General features: G+C 35.5%; 1 protein-coding gene across 2 annotated transcripts; it reads left to right on the top strand.

The window, feature by feature from the left end:
• LOC109706835 (myb-related protein 308-like) lies at positions 3,812-7,485 on the top strand. Of its 2 annotated transcripts, none has more exons than XM_020227853.1 (3): positions 3,812-3,997; positions 4,104-4,233; positions 6,619-7,485. In XM_020227853.1, exons 1-3 carry the CDS (start codon positions 3,865-3,867, stop codon positions 7,178-7,180), a joined length of 825 nt encoding a protein of 274 aa, XP_020083442.1. In that variant the 5' UTR covers positions 3,812-3,864; the 3' UTR covers positions 7,181-7,485. The 2 variants fall into 2 exon arrangements, with proteins under 2 accessions (XP_020083442.1, XP_020083437.1); XM_020227848.1 differs by lacking the exons at positions 3,812-3,997; positions 4,104-4,233 and adding exons at positions 5,690-6,024; positions 6,127-6,256.

Genomic DNA, 15,561 nt, shown 5'->3' with positions numbered 1-15,561 from the left:
TATATATATATATATATATATATATAGAGTAGGGCTACTATACTCTTATGAGTAGTGGGCCCTTAGTACTCATAAGTTGTTTTCGATGATGGAGCTTCCGAATCGACGATCCACTCCGTTAAATATGATCTAGAGTATTTGAAACTTCTAGAAAATAAATTTCGTAATTTTTCGAAATCATAATAAAGTCCATCAAGCGGGCATAAAATGAACGGTCAAAATCGAACGACGCCCTAAAAATGGATGATTGGATCCTTCAATTTAAGATCGGAGTTATTGATCTTTATCTAGGTAGTGAATAGAATTTTCTATCAAAAATTAAACCTATTCCGATTCTTTTCCACCGTTAAACCAGCAAGTATTCCATACCGGCCGTTAAAAATTGTCAATTTTGTGAGCTTTTTATCGTAAGGTAAATGATGTCGAAAAATTATGAAATTTGATTTCTAGAAGTTTTAAATGCTATAAATAATGTTTAACGGTGTGGATCGTAAATTTGGAAGCTCTATCATCGAAAACAACTTATGAGTACGAGGGCGATCGTACTCATAAGAGTATAATAGCCGGACTCTATATATATATATATATATATATATATATATAGACGCAGCCTTTATTCCCATGTGAATATAGTACAAAGGAGTTAGATTTTTATTAGCTCTAAAGCAATATACTTTTGATCAAACAATAACTAAGGAAAACACTGTATCTATACAAAAGAATATATATTTAAATTAACAGATCACTGGTAACTGAACTGTGAAAAATGAAAGGCCAATTTCCATAAAAAATCAACGGGTTTTGTGTTTTTTTTTTTTAAATAAAATAAAAAAAATTAATTTGGCAGATTAGGTCTAAATTTTTAATAAATTGATCAAAATACTATTTTTTTTTTCTCTTCTTTCTCTTTTGTTTATTTTTCTCCTCCCGCTTCATCTCTTTTCCCGCCGTTCCTCTCTCTCTTTCTCATCTCCCTCCTCCACTGCTCCCATGTCGATGCGGTGCTATTCTCTCCTACCTTGCTTATACCTCTGCCGACGTTGGCGGTGGCAACATGAGCCTGGATATGACATCGATCGCAGGTGAGATTGCGGCGGAGGACGTATCCATGGGCGGCGACAACGACAAGGGTATTGCAAGATTTGAGGATGACCGGAAGGCAGAGCTCAACGGGATGAGGACGGCTACTATGGCAAAGTGCAAGAGAGGGGGCACGATAGTGAAATGATGCAGATGGTGAAAGAAAAAGAAAAGAAAAAATTTTAAAAAAAATATAATAAGTTGCATCATAAAAAATAAAAGTCATAATGCTTGAGACTAAATTATACTATTTAAAAATTAAGTTGTACCATTTAAAACTATTTGAAACTAAGTTACAACTTCTCAAACAATGTAACTTAAAGTTTCAAACAGTACAACTTAGTCTCAGACAATATATTTTTATTTTTTATAGTGCAACTTCGCCTCAAATAATTTTAAATGGTACAACTTAATCTTAAATAGTATAATTTTTCTTTTCTTCTGTTTCGTACTCTTTTCTGTAGCGATTACGATATATGATGACCTTCCGAAGAAGAAATAAATATTTTTTTTTTCTTTTTCCTCCTCCTTTTCCTTTCACCCGATGCTTCCATTTTCACTATCGCATTCCTCCCTTGCCCTTTTCCTCTAACTTGTTTCCCTCTCTGTCATTTTCAAATCCTACAGTACTCTTATCGTCATTGCCGTCCACGACCACATTTTTAGCCACAACCTCACCTTTATGATCTGTGCTATATTTAAGCCCATGTCACCGTAACAGACATCAGTGGAGGTATGGAGAAGGTAGGACGGAGGAGTGTGGTGTCAACATAAAGACAGGGGAGGAGAAGGAGAGAGAAAAAGTGGAAGGAAATACAGATAAAGGAACGGTGTAAAGAAGGAAGACGAAGAGGAAGACGAAAAACAAACGAAAAAGAAAGAAAAGAGAAAGAAAAATAAGGACATATTTTAGCCAGTTTACTAAAAATTCAGATTTAATATACAAAATCTAAACGAGTGATTAATTTTTATAAAAATATAAAATCAGTAAATTTTTATACAAGTTGGCCAAAAAGAAACTACTGGTGCAATGCTCACTAAAAAAAAAAAAAGGGGGTAAATCCTCTCCCCCTCTCTCTCTCTCTCTCTCTCTCTCTCTCTACAGTATACAGTATCTCAGGTTCCCGTGACAATATGGTATACTCAACAGTACAAAAGTACCCTCTCTCTCTCTCTCTCTCTCTCTCTCTCTACAATACCTTAGATTCCTGTGACAATATGGTACACTTAACAGTACAAAAGTTAAGCAAGCATTGTAGAATCTTAAAAGGCAGAGAGAGAGAGAGAGAGAGAGAGAGAGAGGAACAAATGGAGAAGGGAAAGGGAGGTGTGATCATGGAGTCTAAAGTGTAAACCCACCTGCTAAATCAATCTGATAATCAATCTTAATGTACATATTCGTTCACCAATCATATCTAGTGCAGCGGGCTAAGAACTCGATCATCGAGAGGTTTCAAATTCAAAATCTAATTACTTTAACTAGTTGGCTTCATTCATTCCTAAAAAATAAATAAATTTGCGAAAAGGCTACCTTCCTCTTTCGCTCTCTCTCTCTATATATATATAATCGATGTAGAATGACGCAGAAATAATGTTATCACCGATGACTAACACTGGGACCGATCAACCTGATCACTTGGGATCACTTGTGTACAAATATTTTTACCTCAATTTGTAATTTTTATAAAAAATATGAAACTATTAAGAAATCACAAAGAATTTAGCAACATAGTTAGGTACAATACTTTTAGAAATTGGCTACCAAAATAACTTAACTTTAATTAGAAGTAGCAATTAATCCCAAACCCCCTCCACCATTTTTGGCACGGTAAGAGGAAAAAATCAAGGGGAGTTATTAGCCCTTTTAATTATTTTTAACCCCCAACCAAACATCCTGTTCCTAAATGGAACTGATTCATACCTAATCCATTCCCAGGTTCCAACCCACATGATATGGGTATTAAGAGAGATATAGAGAGAGAAAATAAATATTAACATATATATATATATAGAGAGAGAGAGAGTTGAGTTTCTGTGCTTTTAAAAGGACAAGAACATTTGAGCTTGTAACTTTTTAGCCGTCGGATCACCTCAAAATTCATACGGCGCTATTAACTGTATATTCCATTAAGTCTTTTTTATTAGTACTGTACGAATTTTGAGACGAAATGCTCACGTACTTATAAAATCATAAAGGCTCAAAATATGCGTGCGTAAGAGAAATTAGAGGAAAATGAAAAAGGAAGTCCCGGGTAAAAGTAGAGCTAACTACCAACAACCACATTCGAAAACCTGGCACTTTTTTCATTTAGTTATATTTTATTCATTTGCTTCTTCTTTTTTTCTTCTTTTTTTCCTCTTTTTTTTTTCTTTTTAATTTTAACAACCACTAGAGTCTTTTGCACCAACTCGGTCAAACAGGCCAAATGGGATCGAGTCAATGAGGGACTTTCACTGTTTCCCTCTGTCTCTCTCTCTCTCTCTCTCTCTCCTTCTACATCTCCACATCTCTCTCTCTCTCTCTCTCTCTCTCTCTCTCTCTCTCTCTCTCTCTATAGTTCATTCTCCCATATAAACCCTCCCACACATCCTCTTTATCCCCTTCCAATCCTCTCTTTCTCTCTCTCTCTCTCTCTCTCTCTCTCTCTCTCTCTCTCTCTTTCTATATATCTCTCTATATATATCTCTCTATATATCTCTCCATCTATCTCTTATACCAACCTACATATATAACAAGATAACACAAAGCCATCTCTCTCTCTCTCTTTCTCTGTATAGAGAACCATGGGGAGGTCTCCATGTTGTGAAAAGGCACACACAAACAAAGGAGCATGGACTAAGGAAGAGGACCAACGCCTCATAGCATACATCAAAGCCCATGGAGAGGGGTGTTGGCGCTCTCTTCCGAAAGCCGCAGGTATATATATATCTTTGATCTCGCATATTTGTAGCTGCTAGCTCTCTAGGTGATTGGGATATGTTTCTTATATATCTCTTGCTCCTCTTGCTGGGGTGTTTCTTAGGCTTGCTTCGTTGCGGAAAGAGTTGCCGACTCCGGTGGATGAACTATCTCCGCCCCGACCTCAAGCGCGGTAACTTTACGGACGAGGAGGATGAGCTCATCATCAAGCTCCATGGCTTGCTTGGGAATAAGTATGATTCTCTTCTTCTTCTTTACTATTANACAGTATCTCAAGTTCCCGTGACAATATGGTATACTCAACAGTACAAAAGTACCCTCTCTCTCTCTCTCTCTCTCTCTCCTCTCTCTACAATACCTTAGATTCCTGTGACAATATGGTACACTTAACAGTACAAAAGTTAAGCATTGTAGAATCTTAAAAGGCAGAGAGAGAGAGAGAGAGAGAGAGAGAGAGAGAGGAACAAATGGAGAAGGGAGAGGGTGGTGTGATCATGGAGTCTAAAGTGTAAACCCACCTGCTAAATCAATCTGATAATTAATCTTAATATACATGTTCGTGCACCAATCATATCTAGTGCAGCTGGTTAAGAACTCGATCATCGATACCTGAGGTTTCAAATTCAAAATCTAATTACTTTAACTAGTTGGCTTCATTCATTCCTAAAAAATAAATAAATTTGCGAAAAGGCTACCTTCCTCTTTCGCTCTCTCTCTCTATATATATAATCGATGTAGAATGGCGCAGAAATAATGTTATCATCGACGACTAACACGGGGACCGATCAACCTGATCACTTGGGATCACTTGTGTACAAATATTTTTACCTCAATTTGTAATTTTTATAAAAAAAATGAAACTATTAAGAAATCACAAAGAATTTAGCAACATAGTTAGGTACAATACTTTTAGAAATTGGCTACCAAAATAACTTAACTTTAATTAGAAGTAGCAATTAATCCCAAACCCCCTCCACCATTTTTGGCACGGTAAGAGGAAAAAATCAAGGGGAGTTATTAGCCCTTTTAATTATTTTTAACCCCCAACCAAACATCCTGTTCCTAAATGGAACTGATTCATACCTAATCCATTCCCAGGTTCCAACCCACATGATATGGGTATTGAGAGAGATATAGAGAGAGAAAATAAATATTAACAAATAGAGAGAGAGAGAGAGAGAGTTGAGTTTCTATGTTTTTAAAAGGACAAGAATATTTGAGCTTGTAACTTTTTAACCGTCGAATCACCTCAAAATTCGTACAGCGCTATTAACTGTATATTCCATTAAGTCTTCTTTATTAGCACTGTACGAATTTTGAGACGAAATGCTCACGTACTTATAAAATCATAAAAGCTCAAAATATGCGTGCGTAAGAGAAATTAGAGGAAAATGAAAAAGGAAGTCCCGGGTAAAAGTAGAGCTAACTACCAACAACCACATTCGAAAACCTGGCACTTTTTTCATTTAGTTATATTTTATTCCTTTGCTTTTTCTTTTTTTCTTTTTTTTTCCTTTTTTTTTTCTTTTTAATTTTAACAACCACTTGAGTCTTTTGCACCAACTCGGTCAAACAGGCCAAATGGGATCGAGTCAATGAGGGACCTTCACTGTTTTCCTCTCTCTCTCTCTCTCTCTCTCTCTCCTTCTACATCTCCACATCTCTCTCTCTCTCTCTCTCTCTCTCTCTCTCTCTCTCTCTCTAGTTCCTTCTCCCATATAAACCCTCCCACACATCCTCTCTATCCCCTTCCAATCCTCTCTTTCTCTCTCTCTCTCTCTCTCTTTCTATATATCTCTCTATATATATCTCTCTCTCTCTTATACCAACCTACAAATATAACAAGATAACACAAAGCCATCTCTCTCTCGCTTTCTCTCTATAGAGAACCATGGGGAGGTCTCCATGTTGTGAAAAGGCGCACACAAACAAAGGAGCATGGACTAAGGAAGAGGACCAACGCCTCATAGCATACATCAAAGCCCATGGAGAGGGGTGTTGGCGCTCTCTTCCGAAAGCCGCAGGTATATATCTTTGATCTCGCATATTTGTAGCTGCTAGCTCTCCAGGTGATTGGGATATGTTTCTTATATATCTCTTGCTCCTCTTGCTGGGGTGTTTCATAGGCTTGCTTCGATGCGGAAAGAGTTGCCGACTCCGGTGGATGAACTATCTCCGCCCCGACCTCAAGCGCGGTAACTTTACGGACGAGGAGGATGAGCTCATCATCAAGCTCCATGGCTTGCTTGGGAATAAGTATGATTCTCTTCTTCTTCTTCTTTACTATTACTTACATAGCAAAAGTATTCATGTGCGCAAAGAGTATGTACTATCAATAGTATCTGAGCCGAACTCTCTCTCTCTCTCTCTCTCTATATATATATATATATGTATTGTAAGTTGTGAAATATATTATTATTGGTTGACAAGTTAGAAAGAATTTTGTTTCGAGGGTTGATTTGGTTATCAAATGATTGAACAATTGGAATCGATTTGTGTACTTAGGATGTTTAGTTTGACATTCATAAAGAGTATCTGATGAATTATGGAGTTGCACCTTTTTATACCAACGAGTTAATTTGTTCTAATGGTTCGTCGTCATTTTACGTGATCAACAGATGGTCCCTTATCGCGGGGCAGTTACCGGGCAGGACGGATAACGAAATCAAGAACTACTGGAACACCCACATAAAGCGCAAGCTCATTAGCCGTGGCCTCGACCCACAAACTCACCGACCGTTATCCACCGCTGCTGCCGCCGCCACTGCTACCGCCGCCACTGCCATCGCTGTTGCCACCCCCTCTCTCCACCGCGAAGTCACTCCCATGGAGTTAAAGCCCTCCACCGACCTCTCCACCGAGGACTGCTGCCAGCACAGCGGCGGCACTGCCAACCTAGACGAAGACCGGTGCCCCGACCTCAACCTCGACCTCTCAATAAGCCTCCCGAATTGCTCCTCGCCGAAAACTTCAGCTTCCTCTGAATCGCTTACACCGCCAAACGCTCCGCAAGAAGTTACAACACCAATTTCACTTATACCAACTTATAGCACCACACCCATTTGCTTGTGCTACCACCTAGGTTTCCAAAGCAAGAAGCCTTGTAATTGCCAAACTAGCAAAAACCCACATGTTTTTAGATACTACAGACCCTTGGAAGAAGGGCAATACATAGAATAGTTAGCATTGTATTCATCTTGTTACTTCATGTCATTAAAATTTTCTAATGGAGAAGAAGAAGAAGAAGAAGAAGAGGAGTCACTATGTTCCAAGATGTACTCCACATGTTAGGTATATCTTTGTCCACACATGATTAGATTTGTTAATGGGTCATTTGTCACAAAAAATGTTAATGGGGTACTTTCTTTTTCTTTTTTTTTTTCCTTTTGTTTAATTCCCTATGGAGGGACAAGGTGATAAGGGTTGGTGTGGAAAGAGAAGGGTTAGTTTTGTGAATCTGATTCTCTTTTGGAGTCTTTTCTTTTGTCATGTAGGGTTAGTTTGGGGGGAGAGCATGTGAGGTGTTTTTGGGTAGGTAACCAAATCACAATAAAGAATAAAGGAGGGGTGGGGGTGATTTAAAAACATGGAGTTTGGTTAGTTAGGGAAGGGTCTAAATTAAGTAATACATACATATATCATGTCATGTGAAGGGTGATTTTGTGGAGCTTGGTAGGGTTGGGAGTTTTTATGGTACTACCTTTATGGATTGTATGATGGATGCACTTTGGCTTCACTCTATGATAAAGTTAGAATCTTATTAATGAAGTAGGTTTTATGTATAAAAGGTAGTGAAAGGGTGGAACTGCACAGATATCAGGAATGTAAGGTATAAATCAAGTGCAAAAACAAAGACTAAACATGCAAAAAGAAACATCAATCATACAAAACATGTGTAGATGAACTTAAAGACAAGCTAGCTCATATGTTTGAATAATTATGATAATTGGAGCCTAGCTAAACAGGTAAATAGTTAAGAGTATGATATCATAATTATAATCAAACTTTGACAAAATGTACCTTACAGCTCATATTGTCACCATGGAAAGCATGTTGTAAATATTCATGAGCCCTGAAATATTCAAATAAGATTACTTAGGATGAAACAAGGAATTAGCTAATAATTGACTAGATAGGAAACTAGATAACAAACTTTCCTTTGATTAATATCCAATCCTGCATAATGTAACATTGAATCTATGTGATTTTTTCAAAGTGCGCCTGTTCGAAAAAGGCGGAAACCGCATGCTTAATTTGAGGACATTTGCCTAACCTAGGTTTTGAATTCTTCCTATCATGAGATGTAAACCAGAGGAAATCATTAACTAAGATGTACCTGCAAAGTTCCCGTACAGAAGATTCTATCTTAATGACAGATAAATCAAGTGTGTCATAAAATATTAACATCAAAAATATACTATCAGTAGCTTTTGATCTGGAAAGTTTCTTGGTGGTCCACAAAGTAATACAATATCCGAAAAATCATAGAAAAATTATGTAAAAAATTTATCATCGCGAGCTTTGCGATTGATGTCATGAAAATAGGGGATTAGTTAATTAGTCCTTGTCCCTCAATTGCATGGATCCTGTAATTTGGCCAATAATTTTGGGAAACAAATTTGACTTCATGTGTATATCAGTGCTACTCTTGCCGTAGGTTCACACATATAACTAGTAAACATAATATAATGTAATAATTTTGATCACTTGTCTTTTGTTTTTTGAGTAAAAGGAATAATAAATTGAAATTATGCAGGACTCTTTGTTTCTATTTATATATACTTTTTAATGTTTTTTTTTTTTGCATGGTTTTCGAACACAAAATGAACAAAATATATAAATATTGGTTTTTTTGGGGGGTGAGGGGAGGTTTACATAATGTTCTACATTGACAAGTAAAGGTAGCATGGAGATGAAGCCATGCATGAAGGTCAAGATCAAGAGTCGCATAAGTTAACACTTGAGAAATAATAAATAAAAATGTAAGCAATGTTTAGTATTAAATAGTTTCATAGATGGTAAAGGTCACAATCAACTCTCTCATCCACATATAATCAAAGTTCCCCATATGAATATATGATGTCAAGTAAAGCATTTAACATACATAGATTGCAGTTGGGCCAATATTAGTTAAGACCTACCTCATGCTTCCCCCTCTGAAAAAAAAAAACAAAAACAAAAAATAGCAAACTTAAATATTATTGTTTATAAGGATTTTTAATAATATTTCTTGTGGGTTATGTTATATTCCTTCCACTGGGTATAATCCTAGCCATGTGAGGCAATCTATAACATATGAATGTAAATTTAGTTTTTTAATACAACTTAGATTAGGTAAGAATTTTAGAACTATGCCATATTCTTGAAACATGTTATACAGGTTGAATTTAAATATTAAATAAGATACAAACATCCAAGTGTTTTCTCTTTCATGTTTTTGGCCTCTACCTGTCAATCATTCAAGTGTTTTTCTTTTTCTTTTTTTTGTTGTTTTTTTATATTCTTGTTTTTTTTTATTTTTCCTTTGGTGGGGGTCCATTCCAAGCCCTAGCTCTCCCCACCACTTGGTAGATGTTGCCATTAGTCTTTTTTATTTTAATTTTTTTGTGGGAAATTAAAATATTTTTTTTATTGGAATTATATATATATATATATATATATATATATATACATATAGCTGGTATATGATCGGTAGTACGAACCTCCGTACTACCAATTGTTTTCGATGATGCCGCTTTCAATCAACGATCGCTCTGTTCGACTTAATCTACACTATTGAAAATATTTGGAAACTAAATTTCATAATTTTCGACATTATTTGGCTAGTGATCAAGGGTCTCAAAATGACAATTTTAATGGCCTGATGTGATACGTTTGTGAATTTAACGTGTAAACAATTCAAATCTGATAAATTTTTTATAAATTTTTTTTTACGTATTTAGAATAAGATCAGTACTCCTGATTTTAATTCAAGTCTTTTATCATTTTTTTTATGAAATTTTTATTTTCAGCCGTTCATTTTTAGAACTACTCGTTTGATAGGTAAATGAAGAACAAAAATTATAAATTTTGATTTTCAATACTTTTAATAGTATAGATCAAGCCTAACGGAGCCGATCTCGATTTGGAAACCGCATCATCGAAAACAACTTGGTAGCACGAAGGCTTCCCGCACTTACGATAATATACCGCCGAACTCTATATATATATATGTATGATAGTCGGAGAAGAGAGAGAGAGAGAGAGAGAAGAGAGCAACAAAAGGAGGTGGTAGTTGGAGGTTGGTAGCTTGATTGCATCATACAAACACAACTACCAATTAATTATACCCCCCCTCCCTCTTTTCCCCCAAAACATGAATCTAGTCTTATTCCTAATGTACACCATTCCGTACATCCATCTACTTTTTCGATATCGCGGATCAGTCCTCAACACTTTTCACTTAAATACTTTACCCCCCCCAAGTTCTAACATACATTGCACTATAATCTCTGGTATGCAAACACCTATAAAATGATTTTCTTACTTGAATTTTCTTCAAAGAGAATGAAAATGTTAGCTACTAAATTGCAACATATATGAGAGTTTACAGTCCCCAGTATATTTTATGCTAAAAGTATAAGGACCATATCGCAGTATCGAGACGGTGGAAGGATATTAATACATTTTATCCATATTATGATAACTATGATAATAACTTGATTTATCTTTAAGTAACTAGATTCTAGATGACCACCCAATACACAATCACACACATACCATTCCTAGCTAAGATAAAGGTTTGTTTAAGTTAGGCAAAGAGAGTATCACTATCAACCCTTTTCCACTCCCCTCTTAAAAATAATACTTGAATGATATAATAGGAGTACATCAAGTAGCCTAATTTTTTAACTCTAATCAATGCTTGAATCTCTGAACTAGTGATGGGCAAATTCTTTTTTTTATATATAGATAATTAGGGCATGAATATGGTTGCTTGGCCATCCCCTCATACCTACCATTTTGTCCAACCATCCATGAAGGACAAAGCATAATGTAATGAAGGGGTGTCATCTTTCTCCACATCCCTTTCTCAACATGTGACCCACTTGATAAGTTGGCCTCCCCCTCATTTCTTTTTTGAATGTAAAGAGTAAAAAAATGCATGGTTTAGTCCCTTTGCTATCTCAATATTGCAACTTGGTCCTGCACTTTTAATTTAAACCTTTTTTGTACTATTATATTATCTGAGAAGCCAGAGGCTCAAATCCTTTTTTTGTTTTCGTAAATTTTTACACATATTATACTTTGAATCCCTAATTATTACAATTATTTTTTCTTATCTTAGTTAATCCAAGCATGATTAAAATGGCTATTTTACAAAAAAAAAAAAAAAAAAAAAAAAAAAAAAGTACAATTTTTGTCAATGTTCTTCTAAGTGCAGGGACTATATTGTTGAAATGAAAGTAAAAGTACCAACATACAAAATCAAGATAGATCAGGGAGCATCCATACATTTTGCTCTTCATTTAAATTTCTCTCTAATTTGGCTAACTGAAGAATTAGGTGTACCAAGAGACATTACAGGAATTAGATCCATCTGGCACACCCAAAAGATATGATGAAGCTTCATATAATTGCCTACTAAAAGCAATAATGTAATCCTCCTCTAAGTACTTGTATTTTTCCATCTTATTAGAAACTATCATTAGTTCCAATGTTCAATGAGTGACTAATGTAAAGATGGCAAAATTTGTGTACATCACCCTGCGATTTCGTGCAGTCATCGATCTATTTTTAAGGATCCATGTGTCGTTCATACGACGAAATCGCGATTATACAAGAAGTTTCAAAGATGTTTACTCCTTATTATAACCTATTTGATGATATAAGAAGCTTGACCTTCTAAATGCTGACACAAAGAATTTTTAACTAAGCTAAATTAAGTGATAAGGTGAGTCAGTTATAATTAAGCAATTTTCTTCGACATGATTGGGGTGTTAGTTCATTATTTACACTAACATTGCCAACAAGAGGAATTGAATACAAACACTGATTACTATGAACAGAAAACACATCATTCAACTTCAAATAAAATAAAATAAGATACAAACAAAAAGAGGACACATCACATCCTGTGTGGTTAACTTTGCCTTAATCACATGCTATCTCTACATGAAATTTAAATGAACATAAGTGCAAAAAGAAGACCATCAATGAGAGAGAGATGAGAAACCAATACAAAGAAGAGGAATGAATCATTTGAAGGATGGAATAGTGATAGTGATTAGATATCCTATGTGAAAGACCCACCATTTAATTGCTTTCATTTTTTAATGAATTTTTTTTGCTTTTCTAGGCTGAGTATCATTTCATTTTCTTCTTAATCTAATTGTCAAAAGGAAAATCAATTCAATAACCAAAGAACAATAATCATCAGATTTTGCAATAAATCCAACTTCTCATTGAATCACATAGTCGAAAAAAATAAAAGAGGAAAAAAAAATTGTAGCAGGAAAAAAGGCAGGAAAGTCATAAAATATTAACCTAGTTAAGTCTTTATCCTCTTTTGAGTCAAAAATAACATAATGATATATAGTGTAGCCACTAAATTCTCATTGTATTGTCTCCTATTATGGACCACCTTATTAAATGAATTTTTTTTTCCTTCAGTAATCCATTAAACAAACAGGGGGTTCTTAATATGTCAGATGATCTGTTCCATCCATTTGAGATACAGAAAGCCTCTTCTAATCGGAAAGTGTCGGTCGAAGGCCCAGAAATATTTGTTGGTTTTTAAGTAGGATCTAATATACATGACATCTACGAAGAAGGTGTAATCTTTTAATCATTGAATGGAATTGAAAGGCTAACATCCCTAGTGATGGATCTGATGCTTTTTAACAAAGTAGATCAAAAAGTTCGGTGCATGTCAAACTATCAACATGGATGTTCACTCCCCCTTCTAGAGATATGCTACAAAAAGAAGCATGTGGTGGTCCTGTGTGAAGTATATATGGCTACCTAATTTACTCAGGAAGCCTTCAATAAGTAGGAAATAGATTACATTACATATTCAATAGCAACTACACCTGTAAAGGATAAATGACAAAAGAAAAGACCAATAACATGTCACAAATAGCACAAAATTAGCTAACTAAGAAGCATTATTACAAGGATTAGGAAAGAAAATCAGGTCCAGGTCGGCTTCGGATTAGGCATTGTTTTTATCAAGTAAACATCAAACCGGGTCGGCAAGTTTGATGGATATTCTATCATGGACCTGGACCTGGTCCATGGGTATTAGCATCTGGGTCGAATCGAGTCAAAAAGGGTGACTGGAAAATCAGTAAAAAAGTTACAGCTCTAATGGAGCTATCCTTGGAACAAACCCATGATTGGTTCAGCAGTCGGATGTCCTTCGATCAATAATCTGAGCATTTCTCGATAGTCAGATCAACTATTGAACCAAAGATTGTTGCCCCAAAAATTGGAAACTATAATGTAGTCAAGTACACAATCCTCAAAGCATTAGCTCATGTGATAAGGATGTGTTTAAAATTATGCACATTTAATATGATCTTCTCGACTTCTGCAGCAAGATGTTGATATTCTACAGCAACAAATCATCATATCTGATCTTGGTGTTTGACCAGTGAATAAAAAGTGCTTTCCACATTATTGCAGTGTCGTATTATCCTAATCAGATCCTTTAATCCATAAGCTTCTAATGAAGAAAAGTTTTATAAGTTTATAGCGTGTCCAGGATTAGAACACTTCATTTTCTGTCTCCCAATTTACCAATTACTGATTCATGTATTCACAATTCACTTCTCAGACCCATCGGGCAGGGTATGGAGTTGAAAAGTTTCAACCTGATGAGAGACGAGGTCAGTATAGGATCCCATTTTTCTTAGCAAGGCGGGGGTACGGACATAGACCGCCCCGCCCGGCACCACCCTGTTGCCATCCCTAGGTTCTGACAAAGGGGTGGTTGGTAATATTATTGACTTGTTAGTGCATCAGAGAGTTGCACTAATTTATGAACCCTGGTTTTGACTTGTTCCCTCATGCATAAGTTGACTCGACGACTGAATCATTTATGAAGTGATTGAGTCTCATCTGCCAACAAACAATTACAAATGACACTAAACATGCAAAATCATCTTTAACCTGTTAGAACATTTCGGTTAATGCTTAATCTGGCCTTTTAACTAAAAGATGCACTTCCGAGTTTACTACCTCCTATTTGGACCAGCTAGAGCTTTTTGAATAATCTCTAAAAGCTATTTAATTTAAACACCTTCAATAGCTTCTTGTTGTAACTAGAAGTAAAAGGTTCAAATTGATGCTTCTTCTACTTTTGAGAATCAAAAACTCATTTCACTTTCTCTTTACAACCAGATGCGCTAGAGGCTAGACTTGTATTTGTCAAAACCAGATTTATGCTTCTCACATACAACCAAAAATACGCAAAATAAGCATTATAAATATTGTTAACATGTCCAATTGCAGTTAGCTGTTATTCTCTCAGTATTTATTGACCCAATTTTTTTAAGTCATTGACTTCCAAAGCTGTACTACAGAGGGAAGGGTGATAAATTTCCAAAATTATAAGTCTACGCAGGGCTTGGTCATGTAATTCTCTAAAGTCAACATTTTCTAAGACTTAGAGAAAAAAGTCAGTCAAATTGGAACTACCTGGGCCCCCTTTTTCTATTGAAAGTTCAATCATGGTTGCTAAGTTATATGACTAAAGATGAGTCCAAAATTGTAGATTTGATTGAGTCTAAACTTTGATTCTGGGGCACTATGAATGGAAATGTTTGTACTCTGTTGTTGTGTTTTCACCTTTTCATTGGCTTCAAATACCAGAATAAAGGAAAAAAGAGGAAATAAGGGCAATAAAAGAGTTTGATTAACAGTCAAAGAATGTATTTGACTACAAAGAATTCTCCATAAACCACATTTCAAAGAGCCATGCTGACGGAAGCTAAAATGTCCAAATATATTTTTCGAGAAAAATATTAAAACAAGCTATAATTACAGATATACCTACTCCAAAGTCTTACACTTATATACATACAGTGCCAGAATCTGGCAGAATATGCAATTTAACCTGCAACCAGGTAAATATGAGAGTGAAAATTGTGACATGCATTTTGATTTCGCCCACATCAAGATTGGATATGTAACAAGCACGTCAATATATTCAAGCAATAAATTTAGTTAAACACTAGATCAATATGGCAATCTACTTTTGTGCTCCTAATTAGCAGTTTAGTAACTGTTTGGGCTCTGGCTACTTGAACATCTTCGTTACTCCAAGAGGCAGCATTCAAGCTTCTTTTTTTTTTCTTTTTTTTCTTTTTTACGATTTTGCTACAACGGGAACCTAAATGAGATTCTCAACCCAAAAAGGCAAAAACTCCAAAATCTACAACCTTCTTTTTTTTTAATTGTTAGATTATACATAGTACATAATTGAATATTCATGAAGCATAGCATGAGTACACAGCATGAAATCCTATGCCAAGAAACCCTCACAACAAACAAAATTACCAAGCACATAACAAACAGAA

This window comes from Ananas comosus, linkage group 1 (genome assembly GCF_001540865.1).
Source record: "Ananas comosus cultivar F153 linkage group 1, ASM154086v1, whole genome shotgun sequence".
In the NCBI taxonomy this organism is placed as follows: Eukaryota; Viridiplantae; Streptophyta; class Magnoliopsida; order Poales; family Bromeliaceae; genus Ananas; species Ananas comosus.
This window is presented reverse-complemented; position numbering and strand designations above follow the sequence as displayed.